Source organism: Coloeus monedula (genome assembly GCF_965178545.1).
Source record: "Coloeus monedula genome assembly, chromosome: 2".
Taxonomy (NCBI): domain Eukaryota; kingdom Metazoa; phylum Chordata; class Aves; order Passeriformes; family Corvidae; genus Coloeus; species Coloeus monedula.
Window position 1 is genome coordinate 1,819,564 of NC_138782.1, and position 17,134 is coordinate 1,836,697.

At 40.0% G+C, this 17,134-nt stretch overlaps 1 protein-coding gene across 2 annotated transcripts in view; it reads right to left on the bottom strand.

Moving 5' to 3' along the window:
* Positions 1–17,134, bottom strand: part of PSME4 (proteasome activator subunit 4) — a 44,101-nt gene that overhangs the window by 13,217 nt on the left and 13,750 nt on the right. Inside the window, exons 7-32 of one of the 2 annotated variants that reach the window (XM_082303213.1) lie at positions 15,902–15,976; positions 15,662–15,784; positions 15,158–15,250; positions 13,952–14,217; positions 12,283–12,469; positions 11,535–11,624; positions 10,513–10,577; positions 10,265–10,415; positions 9,016–9,114; positions 8,584–8,653; positions 8,102–8,169; positions 7,376–7,591; positions 6,079–6,236; positions 5,386–5,481; positions 4,808–4,863; positions 4,236–4,292; positions 3,995–4,050; positions 3,814–3,912; positions 3,668–3,730; positions 3,418–3,513; positions 2,951–3,082; positions 2,193–2,402; positions 1,924–2,060; positions 1,639–1,692; positions 996–1,125; positions 307–388 (exon numbers count right to left, since the gene is read on the bottom strand). In XM_082303213.1, the coding sequence (XP_082159339.1) occupies positions 307–388; positions 996–1,125; positions 1,639–1,692; positions 1,924–2,060; positions 2,193–2,402; positions 2,951–3,082; positions 3,418–3,513; positions 3,668–3,730; positions 3,814–3,912; positions 3,995–4,050; positions 4,236–4,292; positions 4,808–4,863; positions 5,386–5,481; positions 6,079–6,236; positions 7,376–7,591; positions 8,102–8,169; positions 8,584–8,653; positions 9,016–9,114; positions 10,265–10,415; positions 10,513–10,577; positions 11,535–11,624; positions 12,283–12,469; positions 13,952–14,217; positions 15,158–15,250; positions 15,662–15,784; positions 15,902–15,976 (2,929 nt within the window). The remainder of the gene's footprint in view (positions 1–306; positions 389–995; positions 1,126–1,638; positions 1,693–1,923; positions 2,061–2,192; positions 2,403–2,950; positions 3,083–3,417; positions 3,514–3,667; positions 3,731–3,813; positions 3,913–3,994; positions 4,051–4,235; positions 4,293–4,807; positions 4,864–5,385; positions 5,482–6,078; positions 6,237–7,375; positions 7,592–8,101; positions 8,170–8,583; positions 8,654–9,015; positions 9,115–10,264; positions 10,416–10,512; positions 10,578–11,534; positions 11,625–12,282; positions 12,470–13,951; positions 14,218–15,157; positions 15,251–15,661; positions 15,785–15,901; positions 15,977–17,134) is intronic. The other variant, XM_082303214.1, reaches the window with a different exon arrangement.

Below are 17,134 nucleotides of genomic sequence, written 5' to 3' on the forward strand. Positions count from 1 at the left end.
ATCCAAGAGGAAAATCAAAATTAACATGTACAGAAATGATAAAAATATATAAAAATTAAACAGGAGGCATACAAATTGTTCTCACAAATTACAAGCTTTTCAGAGAGGAGAAAACCCCCAAAAGCAAAAAGAGCCCCAAACTGAAAAATTACCAATTGTATTACTTCTATATCATATTTACCCATCTGCTTAGAACATTAACAACCAGGGAGGAAAGAAGAGCTCTTGATTCTAAGTTTAATTTAACCAGAAAAAAAAACATTTTAGGATAAATGTAAGATATATCTTACATTAAATAAAACCTACTTATTTCATAAGGGCAGATGGGCACTTTCTTGTGTGTTCTCTTAAGCTGCTTAAGAATCCCAGCCACAGCTGAGATGGCCACCTAAAGAGAAGGAAAAAATGGGCATTAATGTATCCATTCCATACGCTTCCTTCAGAAGCATGTGGCTCATCATCCCTAAAAACTCAGTGAACACTGGAGTGAACCCATAAGGAGATAATCCTGGTTATTTCAGGGGATACAGGACATGACTTGCTTTATAGGCCAGAAAAACCTCACTAATAATTTTGTCTTAATAATTTGAATTTAATACTGTTTTGATAATTTTTGGGGGGCAAAGGAGGTTTGCTTTGGGCCTCACTGAGGCAACAACAGAACAAACAAAACACATTGATGGCTCTGTTCAAATAACAAACTGCAGGTGGGAAAAGCAGCCATCTGCAAAAGAAATTCTGCAAAAGAACTCTGAAATAACTAAGGACTCAGCCCATCCCACATTTTCACAGTTTACAGATTTACATATGTCATGCTACAGCGCTGCCAAGACTGCCATTTCTTGGATCAGGAATTTTGTACACGTGCGTGGCTGGAAGGGCGAGGAGGGAGTTCCACCCCAGTTTTTGTGCTTTATCCCAGCAAAACCCCACAAGCACCTGATGTAAACCCCAAAGAGCTGCAGACCCAAAGCAAATCCTTCTCCTGGGCTCACCTTCCGAACCACAATCGCATCGTGGTTGAGACACTGCACGAAGAATTTTATGGCACGGGTGGGCAGGACCCTGTCATCCCTCAGGAGCAGGGACAGGAAGCCAATGCTTATGTGCTCAAACTTCCAGGGCCTGGAAAAAATCACATATTCAAAACAGAGTGTACATACCAAAGTTTAGGTACTGGTTTTACTCAGAAATTGTATGTATCAAGATTATGCAAGTACATAAATAAATTACACTGCTGTAATCAACAAGCTTAACTCATTTTGGGAAACCTCCAGCGTTCTGGGAATACTAGGTGTAAAAATGTAAAATACACAATGAAAAATACCTATAGGGATATTCTTTGTAAGTTTTTTAACACAAATATTATGGGAACAATTAGAATCTATTTGGACATCAGTGTTACACAGACAGACCAGAGCTTTTTTTATTAAAAAAATATTAAAACCCCCAGTAACAGGCCAGACTAATTAAGGAAAAAGCTTAACTCCAAGATGTGATGATGCCTTGTATTAACAATTAAAGCTCCCAGTGCAAATAAATCCAAGACCATGCTAACTGCCCTCCTGGATACTGATCCACGTAACCACCTCCAACCCACCCCAAAAAAACCCTTTCATGCACAAAAGGGGGACTTACAGATTTCTCTGTTCCACGCAGTCCAGCAGCATGTTGACCAAATTTTCATAGTTCCTGAGAGAAAGAGAGGGAGTTATCAACCACATAGTACTGGGGGATCCACTGAAAAACAGAGGAAAAGTTCCTCAACAAAGGTTTGTGAAGGTGAAAAGGAAGATGCACAGAGGAAATAGAAGCATAGAGAGAAGATGCAGCCCAACAATCCTTGGACATTCTGGGTTTTTCAGTTTAGCCACTTTGGATGATGATGACATTAAATGTGCAGTTCAGGGAAGCTGAACTCACCTCAGAGCCTCAGAGTTCTTCTCCTTCTGTCGCTGAATTCCCAACTGAATTTCCTCTGACCCCAGAGCTGTGAACTCTGAACTTGGCTGTCCCGAGTTCTGCAGCAGAACAGCCACCTCCCTGCACTTCTCTGGAACCTGTTGATGGACAGTGCAAAGATTTGGGACTTGAACTTAGAAGTTTTTAACATCTCTGCTTTGGAATCAGCAGAGTACAGAATTTCCTTGTCCATACAGACAAGCCTGAACACCAAGGAATTGGTCACTCACTGCAAAATCCAGTCCAATGGTTTCATACTGCCGGTGGATTTTCTCTGCCAGGTCATCAAAGAGTCTGACTATGGATGGTTTTTCCAAGGACATGGCTTTGCTAAGCCCAGAAGAGACAATTGCTGGCCACGTCTGTGCAATGCAATCCCAGTCGTGCAGATTGGCCAAGCACACCCCACTGTGATTCCCAAGAAGACAGTATAAGGCACCCTGTGGAATCGAAGATGGGAGTTTGGGAAGGTTAAAGCACTGCTCATCCGAGATATCGACATAAGCACACACCCACACAGAATAAAAATTCAGCTGCAGCTACCAAATCATTAAAATGTCCCATAAACATTCAGTCTCACTGTCAAATTACTGAAGATTTTTGCACTGAGTCCTCTTCATTTAATGAGATTGGAAGCCCTGCCAATTAATTTATCCACAGATTGGCTGCCTGATTTCTCAATTATGTTAGAGGAGATGATTCACAGCTGCTTCACCTTGACTACAGCTTTTCAATTTCCATTCCATAACTTAAAAATAGTTGCTAACTCACATTTTCGTAATACCTGAGCACACAGGGAACATATTTAAACACTGTTTCTCTTGAAAACAGATCTAATACAAATAATTCCTTACACCAGCCATGCCTATTAGCCATGAAAATATCAGTCATGCTGATAAACAAGCAAATCCCACTTTTCCCATTGAAAATTCTCATGGAAAAAACACTTTCAAAAAACAGCGACAAAACCAAGCTAATGAAGCAGTACTTTAAATTGCTTCTGAGTGACATCTTGCCGGTCAGGACGCAGGAATTCCAGAACCAAAGGAATGATATCTCTGCAACAGAAATTGTAGGTTCCCAGAGCTGTGAAGAATGCTTGCTGAGCTTTACTTCTGACCTGAAACAAAAAATTTACTAGATAAAAATAACATCCTTGTCCATTTCAGTTACTTATGCATAAAGTTTTTATCATGTATTTGTGCACAGAAACAAAATTATTTGTGGAAGGCTGTAAACACCCCACCCTGCTTATAAAAATCTACTTCTTGTTTCTGGCATTTACATGAGAACAGCTACAAAGTTACAGAAGATTCTTCATGTTGCCAGAAACAAGGTGTTTTTAAGATCATTTGAAAAGCAAACAGCCGGAACAACAGATTTAGGACGTAGAATCGCTTGAAGAGACCAACAAAACACTCCATAAATCTCAGTTTAAAAGGGGCTGCTCCTCACCTGCCCATAGGAACTCGTGGACAAACACAGAAGATCCCTGATCATCTCCTGGTGGGAAGTTTTGTATTCACAGCCTTCCATCGTCAGGGTTCTCAGCTGAATCCATGGGGAGCACAAAGAAAGGACAGATTGTTTGCGCATTTCACACATATAAAGAACACCAGAGCAGGAATATTGTTACGATGACATTTAACAAACTATGCAAAGCAGCTTTTCAAGCAAATTATGGGGATTGAAGGGGAAGAATTACCTCATGCTGCAGCATAACCCTGTCGATCAGCAAGGCTCTGATGTGTTGTTTCTTTCCTTGAAGCTGTAAAGAAAGACATTTGGTTTAGATTTCCGTATCCTATCAGCAATTCAGGAACCTCAGCTTCACACAGCCAAGTCACTGACCCTGTTCTCCATTGATTTTTTCACTAGATTGAAGCTTTTCCATCGCGAATCAAACTCATGTTTGTGAGATCCTTGGAACTGTAAAACGTCACTGATAATCTGTGGAAAGAAAGAGAGGACAAGAGTGATTATGTTGCAAAACACATCATCTTGCCTTAAGTTTTACAAATGTAAAGCATACCTTTATTATTAGAAACAAAGACTTGGTATCATCTTCTGAATGATCAAGAATGTAGCCTGCAATTGGGAGAAATGAAATTGATCATCAGACAGGAGAAGAGCCTTAAAAATTAGCAATAATTTTATTTCTGCAAAGCTTAACTTTTGGAATTGTAGGCAAAGTAAACAATACAATTTCCTCATGTATACAATCATACTGAAGTATGACAGTTGGTTTTCGTTACAGGAGTGATCAAACTTACGCAGCAATTTCCTTGTAACCCTTGCAATTGTTTCTCTGTAATTCTCCCTGGATAAATCTAAAAGAGAAAAAAAACATTTTATGTTTATTATACAACAGCATAAAAAGCAACTAATAGTGGAAAGCCAGAGCAGACTATTCAGAACGGGCAGTATGAGCTATTATAAAAATAACCATTTGTTATATCTAAGGACATGGCTCTCATCAGTTTATCAACTCAGCTCCTTGGGTTTTACAGGTACACAACCTTCTTTATCTGCCTTGACAGTTGGTTTTATTTCTAAGTTCAGGCAGTTCATTTAGCATGTGGGAATTGAGGAACACACAGAGCTCCCATTACCAGCCAGATTCCTGCAGCAGATCTGTATCTTCTCTACCACTGCTGAAAATAAAACTGTGTGTACACAGAACTCTGGTGTTGGTCACAAAATCCCATTTATATGAAGAGAAGAATCAAAATTATGGTTCTCCAAAAGAACCCACTGTTTTTACAAAAAAATAAAAAGAAAGCAATTTTAAAAAAGAAGAAAACAACACTTAGAGCCTGCCTGAACAGAACTGGGACCTACTCACCATATTCAACACCAGTGTACAGCTTTGTCTCTTCCAAAGACACCAGACTTGGGACCCTGCATGAAAATAAGCCAAGTATTACTGCACATTACAGAAATCACGGAGTATGTGCATTTCACTGGCATTTAATTCATTTTAACAAGTTAAATTTAATGCCAGTAGCACAAAGACTTCTGGATTTACTAACAGTACATCTCAGTTCTCACATTTATAAATGAACCATCCCTTTGGATCACTTTGTCAGAGGCAGGGACACCATCAGGCCACCTTGAACCCAGAATCTCTATTTCCCAGTTAACAGAACCCCATCAGTTCTATTAAACAGGCAGAAATTTGGCTTCTGTCAAACCTAAGAACACACATTGAAACACACATGGCTCCTTGTTGTAGGGAAGGACAGGAGCATTTGAGTCCTTTCCTGACAAGTGAGTTTTCTGTATCTTGATATTTACTATCAGTGTTCCCTAAATTAGCTTCTAGCAGCAGCTGCATGACAACAGCAGTAAGAAAGCACTAAAACCCAGCACGAAGGAACACAATCACTAGAATGTTTGGGACATAAAATAAATGTTACTTACAGATGAGCCACCCTTTCTCCTTTGAGAGGAGGCAGAATGTTCCCAGAGCCAATCAGGCAGTTGTGCACGATGGCAAGAGACTGCTGCACATCATCTCTTAAACAAAGAGGAAAACCTGGTTACTTATCTGTTAATTGCTTGAAAATAAACAAACCACATCTTTTTTGTGACGTTTTATGCAAATTTTTTCTTTAGTTGCATCAGTTCTACACACAGGAGGGAGTGCTGCAGAAATCAAGCTGGGTTTTTTATGCCAACCTAATTCTTTTCCAAACCCCAATGTTTAACTTCATTTTCCAGAAAACATGGGAGATTTTATATTCCAAAACTGTGCAGGTGAGATAAACTAATATGAAAATTGCTTTGAAGGATTTTATCTAAATCTCAGACAAAACCTATGAAATAACTCCTTACCCCAAGGCCAAGACAATTAGATCTTCCCACCATGGGGAAGATGAGGGAATAATTTAGGAGTGAGTATTTTACAGTCTGAAGATAAATTAAAATGCGAAATGCAAATAACTTATTTTCTGTGTTACTTCAAAGAAATCTTGATGCTATCTCATCTTGATGCTATTATCATCAGCTAAACTAGGAACTTCAGAAATCCTAGAATAATATCAAAGTGCAACATTATAGTATTTTCCTCCTTACTAACTACTGTGAGTGGAAAATACACCTTCTGCATCCTACCTGGACATTTCCAGCTCTCCAAGTGCATAGAGCTCCAGCCTGGTGAGCTCAGGCTGCAGGAAAGTATCCAGCAAATAAAAAGCAAAGCTTATTTCCTCAGATGAAGGAACATGCCACTGGATATCCAAGTTCCACAGGTCACCTGGTTTACCCCAGTCCTGTAGCAAATAAAGATGTTTCTTATTAATCAAGCTATTTAAATTGTGTTTAAAAACAATAGTATTTAATATTACAAAAAAAAAAAACCAAACACATGTGAACTAACTACTGCTATAAATTAACGTAGTTATCCTGACATTTCCAGGAAAAACAACACCATCAGAAAATCAAACAGAAATTCCAATCCTATATATGTCTACACATACCCAGAAAATAACACATATCTGAAAGCACTAAAATGAAAAGGATTTAATTGAATCTAATTGGTCTAATTGAAATATAACTTAATTATTCCTTTGACTGGACATAAATTCAGACACATTCTTAAGTACACCTCAGACTTTTGATACTCCCATAGAGAACAGAAAAGTCATTGTGAATGTTTTCAGTTTCAGAGGGGAATTGAAAATAATTGCGTGATTGTTGTTTTTGGGGGTTCTGTTGATTTGTTTGTTTCATTGGGGTTTTTTTTGTGTTTGGCATTTGGGATATTTTTGTTTGTTTTTTTAAATTATTAACTGGCCCAACAGGATGTTTCTATCAGTTGTAAAACTGGACTAGCTTTCAGTAACAAGATTATCTGCTGTTGGGAATTACATAAAAACACTTTTCAGCAAAATGCAGTTGTATATTGAAACAGGCCACCTGAAAATTGCTGCCTTTAAACTGGAATATTGATAAATTGATGTCAAAGTCTTAACAGCAGAGCAGCACGTGACTTTTCACAGTTTCAGTAACTTTTAATATTGCCAGTTCTGCTTTCATTTTATCTCAAGCTCAGGATAGAATCATTATTTGTCATTCGGCTGACATGTAAAACACCACATATCCTTGCTGTGTATTAACTTACTGTGTCATGCAATCGGTAAAACACAATCATAAACCACTAATAAGTCATATAAAACTACTCAAAACTCTAAAACTACTCCAACAACAGTCAGTATTCATTTTTGGCTATCAATATACTTTAAATTAATCGTCATTTGCTCTACATTTCAAAGCCCAAAGCATCACTTCCCATTGCTGCTACCACTGGTCAGAAATCTCCAAATAAAACCCTAAGAGCGTACGTTTTTTTTTTCCAAGAAACCAAAAAAAAAGTCAAATCCTCTAATCCTAAATAAATGAAAATCCTTGCCTTGATAGGAAAGTATTCAGAAAGAGGCTTGTCAAAGCCACCTGGCACACTGCAGTACTCTGTGGGGTAGATAAGTGTAGCAGAACGAAGAAGATGGTGCAGTAGGTTACAAGACAGAATGTAACCCTGCTTACAGGTTAAGTGTAGGGTGCGCTGCAGTATCTTCCCAAACTGCTCCCTGTACAGTAGCAGCTTCTTGCCATCCACTCGAGTGATCTGGGGGCACAGAGAAACATTGCAAACATCAGTTTGGTCCTGCAGGGCTGGACAGGGTCACACTGCTCAGGCCAGCTGGGCCAGGATCCATTCTCCAGCTCCCACTGAAGTTGCACGTGAACTGCGGCTTCCACAGCTGCTGGAAAAGTTTCTGTGACACCACCTGCTTGACCCCATCCCAAATTTTCTAGCAATACTCCTATATTTTCTTTAATTAATTAAAAAATATATATTTACAAAAAGCTTCTTATGTTTTTCCCTGCATTGATCCCTCCTCTTTCACTCCCCCTCAATAATTACTTTAATTCATTCCACATGCAACACTGTTTATTTGCTTCAAACAGCAGCCACTCATGTCTCATTCAGAGTCAGGTAAAAACCAGATGCTCTGCAGTGCCATTCACACAACATTTACTTTGCTTTAATAGAAGTTTATTTTTTTTCTCCTTTCAGGGGCATTAAACAGGATGCAGTGACACACAAGCATGGGAAGAATGTTTTTGGGAATACCTCTGATAAAAGCTGAAGATTCCAGAGCAGCTCCTTATCTAGTTCTTCATCATGTAATACATCATCATCTAGAGGAACAAGGGATAAGCACTGCTGTAACCCCACTGCAGCCAAGTTTTCTAAATGAGCTCCATCAGAATCCAGGTGCTTCCATCCCAAAATCTGTCTCCCAACCCCCCAACTCACACTGCACCCATGTCCAACTGGAAGTCATTGTAGCCAATGTACCATCCTGAATTTGAAATGTCTCCAGACGTTCATCAAACTGCCACATTTTTAAGTAATTGTGGTCTTGCAACCTGACAGATTTTGGTCTTGAAATTACACAACTGCTGGTTTGGATTTTTTAGTTGAAGTAATGCATCTTTCCATTGCTGAAATGAACTTGTGGATAACACCCAGAAGTTTTAGTTATTATTTTAATGTTTAACAAAAATCAACCCAAAAGCAAGCCAATAACACTGGAAATGTTAGAAACTTACTGCCTGTGAGGTGAGTTATGACGTTGCAGCAATGTGGTACAAACAGCTTCAAGGACTCCTCAGGGCGGCACTGCAAAGGGCACCAGAAATAATCCATTTTAAAACAAAGTATCTTGGGGAACTCAGCACACGCACTGATAAATATCTAAGACCAGACTGCATCCCAACTCCAATTCAACCTTGAGTCAGCCTGACTTCATGACTCTCAGTCAATAAAACCTAAGTTTAACATAACTGCAAGATAAATACTGAGTGAACTAACCTCTTGAAATATTGCTATATATGCAACCCACCAATTTTAGAAGACATGATATTAAGAGCCACCAGTATTTACATTAAAAAATACAGGTATTACACAGGAAAAAGTAGCAGCACTGGCTTTTTTCTTTTTTAAACTAAAGAGGGAGTGAAATTAAGAGCATTTTCTCTCACTTTTACTGCAGCTCGGCACATATCGGCAACCATTCGACCAGCTACTCTTGTCTCAAATATATTTGAAACAGCAAAGTTAAAAACCTTCTCCAAGGCAACCTAAAAATCAGGACAAAAAAATGGAGGTTGCTTTTAAAGAAAAAAGCAAATTAGGTATCCCAAAATATTTGATATTACACAGAAGGCAGTATCTCTACATAACCCTGCATTCTTTTAAACCAGAAACCCACAATTCACATGAAAAAGAAAATCAGCGTAGAGAGACGGAGAAAGCAGCTCTGTGGAAAGCCTGAAATGTTCCCTTTGGGAAGAGAGGAGGTGGATAACTCTTGATGACTAATAGAAGTTTAGGGCGATTCTGAGAAACTACACAGCAAATGTTTTCCAGGAATAAGTCACAGGCTGATGACAGGAAAAATTATTTCACATGTTACAGTGAAGGAAAACCAAGACATCCCTTAGTTAAGGCATCATCAGGGAATTAAGTAGCAACTATTTAAGTAGCCAGTGTATTTAAAAGCAGATTATTTTCATCCAATGCTTTGCCAAGGCAAGGTGAACTATATAAAATGTAAATCTCATGAATAATTGAATAATGGACAAACAGGAAAAATACAAATTAAATACTTAATGACAACAAAGAATTAACTTAAGACTTGTATTTACCAAAAGATTCCAAACAAAAATCACACCAAAGTGCCAATGTTCAAAATGTACAAAACCTGGCATCTCCAAATATATATATATTTAAACAGATAGAAATGTGCTAACCCAACCTACAAGGAAAGAAGCTGTCCACGTAATAACCCGGATTCTCCACCCTCTCCCTCTGAGTTATTTTAATCCAGGCAATTTTTCTGATCCCATTAGCCATGCAGCTCCTTGAACAGCCTCTCTGACCCAGGTGAAGAAATGGCAGGGAGATGGAGAGAAAAGGAAAGCAGAGGCTTGGGTGGGACAGCATTGCCACCAAGACATGAAAATCCGCAACCTAAACTGATACAGGGATAAAATAAACTGCTGGAATGATTTCTCCTTGTGTTTATCATCAGTTTGCAGGAGAGCTCTGTAGTGAGTGGGATAAAATCATAAACCAAACTGCCATGAAGTCAACCTCCCCCCTCAGCCCTTTCCTTGGTTAAATGTGGAAGTTCACATTCATGAGGGAAGGAAGAATCTGAATGCACCAGTTGTTGCCAACACAAAATTAAATTTCCTAAAAGAGATGAAAAGTCCACGTTCTACATACCTTAAAGATATCCTTTGAACACTGGGTAAGGATTGTACTGAAAGTAGAAGAGAGACCCAGTTCCACCAGACTCTCCAAATGAGTCATTTTTTCTGTTTCAGTCTCCTCTCTGGTTTGTTCTAATGTGCTGCTCTCTATAAGTCCAAAACATCTACACAAATAAATGAAATGGTAGGGTTAGTAAGTGAAATGGGAAAGTTTTATGAAGTTCTTAATGCCAAGCTTCCCCCTATCCTTAGCTCACTCACCTATCCATAAACTGCAGCACAAAATCCTCAAATTCAGCAGATGCAGAGCACAATTCTCTTTCCACCTACAGTTTTCCAACACGAAGGAAACACACAAGGTTGGCTTTTATTAAGGAAACATAATAGAAAGTTAATTTCCTAGATCAACTACTTCCAATGTCCAAGTGAAAACATCCTCCAGTGCATTTCCCATCATACAGACTCAAGTGCTCCATGAAACAGTTATTACATGTTCCTGACACTGTCCTGTCCCAGTTTCCTGCCTGGATGTGTATCCAAATAACCTCTCTGGTGAAATCAGGTCTGCCTCCATGGATACAACCTTTGGCCTCACCACTGATCCTCCTTTGTAGCAGGAGGTGAGCGAGTGCCAGGAGTGCTGCCAGACCTCTCTCTCCTGGCAGATATTGACAGTAAATATTCACTGTACAAACTCCTCTTCATTTTTGAGTGCTGCAGCTCTGGGACAATGAAATTCACCTTTTAATTTGGGCAACCTGTGGCTCTCTGAGCTACAAAGTGTCCCAGGAGCAAAGAGGTGTGGTGATAAGGGGGATAAGACTCACTGTCTAATGCTGTTACTATCTCTTGACTGGAGGAGCTTAACAAGTATCTGGAGGAAAAGCAAAAGAATCTCAATTAGGGAAGGGAAGCAGGACTTAAAAGAGGAGCAGGGGTTTATTTACGAAGAAAACAGCCCTGAAAAACGGGAAAAAAATTGAATGCACTATTTAAAATAACTACACAGACAAACCTCCTCCTCAAGGCAGGGAAAGCTCCAAGTCAAATGACACCACACAGGGCCCTGAGCAATTTAGTTCTGACATAAAAACATTAAACTGCCTGAATTTAACACTCTCTACAACAAGCTGTGACGAAGAAGCATTGCTAAAGCCAATTTGCACACTGGTGGCAGCTCCACTGATAGAAACAAACAGAATTAATATCTGTGCATACACTGCTAGAAATTAAACTGAAAACTAAATTACAGCTTTGTTTTTATACCAACCCAGCACTCTTACCTCTGAAAGATCATCTCTTTCTTGCAATACAGATGAACAATCTACTAAAGGCACCAGAGTAGAAAATGTTGCAATGAACTGGAATGTAATCTGTTAAGAGGTACAAATAGCTGTTTAATGAGTGTTACTCTATCTACACATTAAAAAGCTTTTCCAGTTAAGGTATGGGACCTAAAGCAAATTATACTAAAAAAAAAAAATCCAGAGCTCAATTCTTCCACCCTAAAACTTCAACAGGTATTTCAGATTTTATATATAAAATTAAACAGGCAGCACTGTAAAAATAGTCTCAATTTTCTAAGTAACATAGCCATTATTTTGTGCTGAACTTTAAAGTTACAAAACCCCAATATTTACATTGTTTTAAGTCCATTCATACGAATTTCTGAAAATACAGACTTTTTATAATTTAATATAATGAAAACCTAGGGATAAAGAGCTTCCTTTTGATCTTAAAAGACCAGGAATATTTGCTAGGAGCTGGGAAGCAGCTGTTTAATCTTGTTTTTCAGAGCTGCCCAAAAAGTCAGTACAATCCTTCTCACAAGCACTCTGCACTGTTCAATGAGCCAAAGAGGCTTCTAATATTAAATTTTTTTGAATAAAATTGTGCAGAAAAAAAGACTGATAAATTCTGGACATGGGAGTTACCTGCTTACACAGAAATATGAAAATATTTCTATATAAAAGACAATATTAGCTAGTTCGCTGGTTATCTCCTAAAAAAAGGCAGTATTTGTACACTCACCATGCATTTGCTGAAGTCATTTGGGTCCACCCCAGGCAAGGCTCTCATCAGCAGAGGTAGCATGTGTGTGGGACCCTCAGGAAACCACTTCCCCCCGGACACCAGGCTCCGAGCTACTCCAATGACACAGCTCAGAGTGGCTGTGAGCTGATGAGGCTCTGTCAGGGTCTCAAGTGCAGGATATGTTCTGCAAAATGGGAGGCAGTCAGATTGGCAACAGTAATGTTTCTAAAGCCTTCAAAAACAATAGAAGTGGACTGCACAGGCTCTTTTCTGCATTGAAGAAAAAAACATTTTAATGTTTCCAAAATTGTTTTCTCATCATTTTCCAATGGATTTAACACTGTTTTGTTACAATGTTCCTTCCATTGGATCAGTGCTATCCACCACCAGTTCAAGATTAAAGACCTTCCAAGCAGCTGCAGCACAGGAACTAACAACTGCTCCTGCATCCAAAGCTACCACAATTTCCCTGTTTGGACTTTGAGGCAATGCCAGCTGTAGGGTTCTCGTGGCAAACATGAGAACGTGCCTTGGCTGCCTCTAAATCGAGAAGGGATCTCTTCATATTACTACAAAGTCCAGACCTCTTTATCAAAACCTGGGAAGTTACTGTGATTTTTAAACCTTTTTTTAAAAAAAAATTAATATTTTTAAAGCAAACTGCATAGCAACACTTCCTCTTGTTACCAACAGCCTCCAGTTCAGAGAGGAGTCACACTGCTACCACTGCCCTCCGTCACCCAGAGCACAGCACACCCAAATAATCTGGAACTGCAGCCAAGGCAAACATTCCAGGGATAGTTTGAACTACAGAGCAGATGTTGGGTCTGCTCTCAAAAAGAAAGGGCAGCCCTACTCAGCACTGCTGTCCTGCTTGGAACTGCTGGGCTTGGGATGTTTTGTAAAAGAGCAGATTTATCAAGTTTTTACAAACAGTTGAGTAAGGGTGGTGTGGAACACGGCAAGGGCTCTTCAATCAAACTCATTCCTCTGCTGTTCTGTTAAAATACAAAAGACTGCATAGGGAACATGGATGGGGGCTAGGAGGAAAGCTTTCAGTGGAGAAGGAAGGAGCAACATTTTTCTTTGGCAATTTCAGGCACCAAGGCATTAAAAATAGTACAAACCAAGTATTTCACAGAGGCACACAGTCTGGCAACTACAAAGTCAGCAATGCCAGTGATTTTAAACAACCTGCAACATGCTCGGAACCAAACAGAAACGTAAAATATATCCTTATTGCTACACAAGCATCCCGTGTATCTGGAACCTACCAGGTGGCTTATGAATAAAGGATGCAAAGTTGCTTTTTCAACTGATCCACCCACTATCTGATACAAAATGCTCCCAGAAATGCAAGCCACCTAAGGACTGCCTACCCTAAAGCACACGAGCTGTCAACAGCTCCCAGAACTATTCCACTTGCCAGGTGATCAAAAAAACCAAACAGCAAACAACAAAACAAATCAAATGAATTAAAAAAAAAAAATTGAGTCCTCCCTTGCTCCCAGTTCTGAGATGACTGCTCAGGAGGGTGTATCAGCAGCTCCTCTCACTGCAGGTATTCGCTCACAGCAAGCAATTAGTTTATTATTTAATACGACTGCTTTTCCTATTTATTTCTTGGGAAGGGCACACGAAGTTGCAATGTTCCTGCAAAACTTACTTCTCAAGTACAGGTGGAATTACTAATTCAGGACGCATCAGTGCAAGGTTCTGCAGGGCTTGGGCAGCCTCCAGGCTTCCAGTTTTGCTGAACATTGCCAGGAGAACAGGCTGGATGATGCACTGCACAAAGTCTGTCACATCCTGGTCTGTGAGTTTGTGGCTCTCAGGGACAGGAGTTAACCAGGTCACCTTCTTGTAGCGCTCACGGTGCAGCCTCCTCACAACACCACTGGGCAACCTCTGGAGCAGCTTCATCAGTTTGTTCTGGGAACAGACCAGAAACGCTGGTCAGTGGCATGGCAGCAGCACAACCTGGCTGCCCAGGGCACAACAAAAAATTTTAAGGCGAGATCTTGGAATTACACAACCACAATAAAGGAAAACTCAGAAGAGCTCTAAAATACAGCATTCACGATTTATTGCTAAACTTCATTTCCCAAAATACCAGTAATTGTGCTGCCAGCACTGTCTCATGATTTCAGAAGTCATGAAAATCACATAAAAATTATACAGTCAGGAATCAAGATTATTAACCAGTAATTAGGACATCTTTGGGAGCATTCTCTGTACCTTCAGTGTAAGCAAACACCCTACTCAAGAACAAGCCAGCTCCCTTGGCACTGCTGTGACCAGCCTTGCTGTTTTAATCTCTATTTCCCATCAGCTGTCACAGGGAGATTCTCACATTCTTTAACAGAAGATTCCACTAGTTACACCATCTAAATGTTATGCTTCAAACTAGACAATGCAGTAAAAATCCTGTTTGCTTTGTTTAATAGAATCATAGAATGGATTGGGTGGGAAGGGACCTCAAAGCTCATCCAGTTCCAACCCCCTGCCACGGGCAGGGACACCTTCCACGAGACCAGGCTGCTCCAAGGCCCATCCTAGATTTTGATAACTTGGAGATAGTAGATCAGTAAGAAAAAAACCTCCATCACACAGGTAATACTGATGGTGTGTGCCACCCTCATTTCAAGTGCTGAATTCTTTTTCCTGCCTGTATCAGACTTAGATGTCTTGTTTTGGACCTCTGCACTGCCATGAAAATAAAGAGCATGGTTTGAATGACAGTGCAATCATGGACCATGATAATTCAAGTCTGCAAGCACCACAGATCAACAGACAATTTGGAGCACACAAGGTTGAAAGGTTGAAATCCCAGCCCAAGTTCTTGTCTGGACACTCAAACCACTCAACTCACCAGCCAGCGCCCGTTATTTGAGGGATGGTAAAAAGAGGCAATGCTGTTGAACAAGCCAGACAAGTGCTTCTGCACCAGCTTACTTGGTCCACCCTGAAACAGAGAAACCACAGAAATTCATCACACAGGCCAAGATAAAATGAACAGGTAACAGCAGCATGAGGCACAGGTTTGTTCTCCCCACAGCAAGACCTCAAAGCAGCAAATCACATCCCACCCCCAGCTCAGCATTAAGAGCAAGTTCTCTCCCTCCCATCTGCTGAGGCTCACACTAAACCAGGTGCCTGTTCCTTTCCAAAATGCCACAGGCAGCAGCTGTGAAACAAACCTTTCCAGCCCTGTTCCACACTGACAGTAGAAGGACGGACTTGAAAACATAATTTGGAAAAAAGAAAGCCTAAAACCACACTTCTGCAGTGAGCTCGGCAGAACAAATACTCATCTTAAATACATGTTTCAAGCTTTGCATTAGTTTTTGTTTCATTTTATGAAGTAGCTACTCACCATCATGGCTGTGATCCACATGACTGCATGTCCTACGTCGTAAGCATTTGTTAAGAATCTTGGAACAACCACCTGATTGCTTCCCACGGGCAGATTTAAACTCCTCAAAATCCTAGTAAAAATCTGATGACAAGAAAAACAAACACTGGCGTAAGTTAATTTTCAAATCCAAAGATGTTTTAAAAAACCAAACCTGCCTAGCAAGATAAGTAAGGGATGTCATGAAATGAGCATTGTTACCTTTGGTACATATGGATCCCAGTCTATGTACCCAATGTTGTCAGTGGCCAAGCGAGCAAAAAGATTGACTAAATGCTGAAAATAACCAGAAAAAAGGGAATATTCATTAGAATATATTGAGAATAAAAGATGCAAAGCCCACCAGCTACTTCACATACACAAGATAAAAGCTACCCATGGCAGTAAACCACTTGAGAAGGGAGATTTCACTCCATCAGAACCACCAAGACATGTTTCACTGGCCTAAAATAACATTTATACAGGGACATCAAAGAAAATTCCACCAACTCATCCATCTAGCTTTTCCCAATATTTAGCTATTTAGGACAATTAGTTCCTGCAAGATCCATCCTACTCAGTGCGTGCTGCTGGCTGTCACATTTGTGTGCTTCGGTTTAAACACATCAGTGGCTTGTAAAGGTCACAGGCATCAGCTGTCAGCTGGGAGGGCAGTCTGTGACTGCCCATGAAGAATTAGATACTCCATCACCAGAAGACAGCCCCAGGAGTCCAAAAGGGAACTGGAAGATGTCCTCAGGAAAGGGAGTTATCAGGACTGAACAAAAAAAAAAAAAAAAGGAGATGAAGTCTCACTCTTGTATCCTGAATGTGAAAAGCATAGCACCCACCAACTCTGCTTTTAGGAGCTTCTCCAAATCAGGAAAGACCTGCTAGGCTCTCGATGCTTCTATCAGTATCTTGAAGCAATGACAAAGCCAAAAAGAAGGGCCTGAAATTCCGAGACAGATAGCCCAGAGGAACAGGTCACCTCTCAGGCTGAAGGACATGTCAGCTTTGGAAAACCCCCAAGTTCAATTCAGGACATCAGATTACAGCCTGAAGACACGGGTTACATTTTCTTTAATGATCTGCCTTTTTCACTTGATCTGAGGAAATACCCAGTGAAAAAAATCCTTACAATGCACACAAGGAATTGATTCCACAGCCCTCCTTCAAACAGCAAGTCTAATTCCTGCCAAAGCAAGCCGAGGAAAAGCTTGCAGCATACAGAAGCTTAAATTGGATTGCAGAGTCAGAACCCATGTGTCTAATTATCTGCATCCCAGCCTGATGGAATGAACCTGACTTCAGGAAATGGACATGACAGCAAAGCAAACAAGAAGTGAAAGCTTTGGGGAAAAAAAAGCAAGCAAACTGTCAGAATACAGTGGAAGAGGGGAAAATATCAGAGATAACTTGTGAAAGAGTGCTGATGATTATTTGTTACACAGT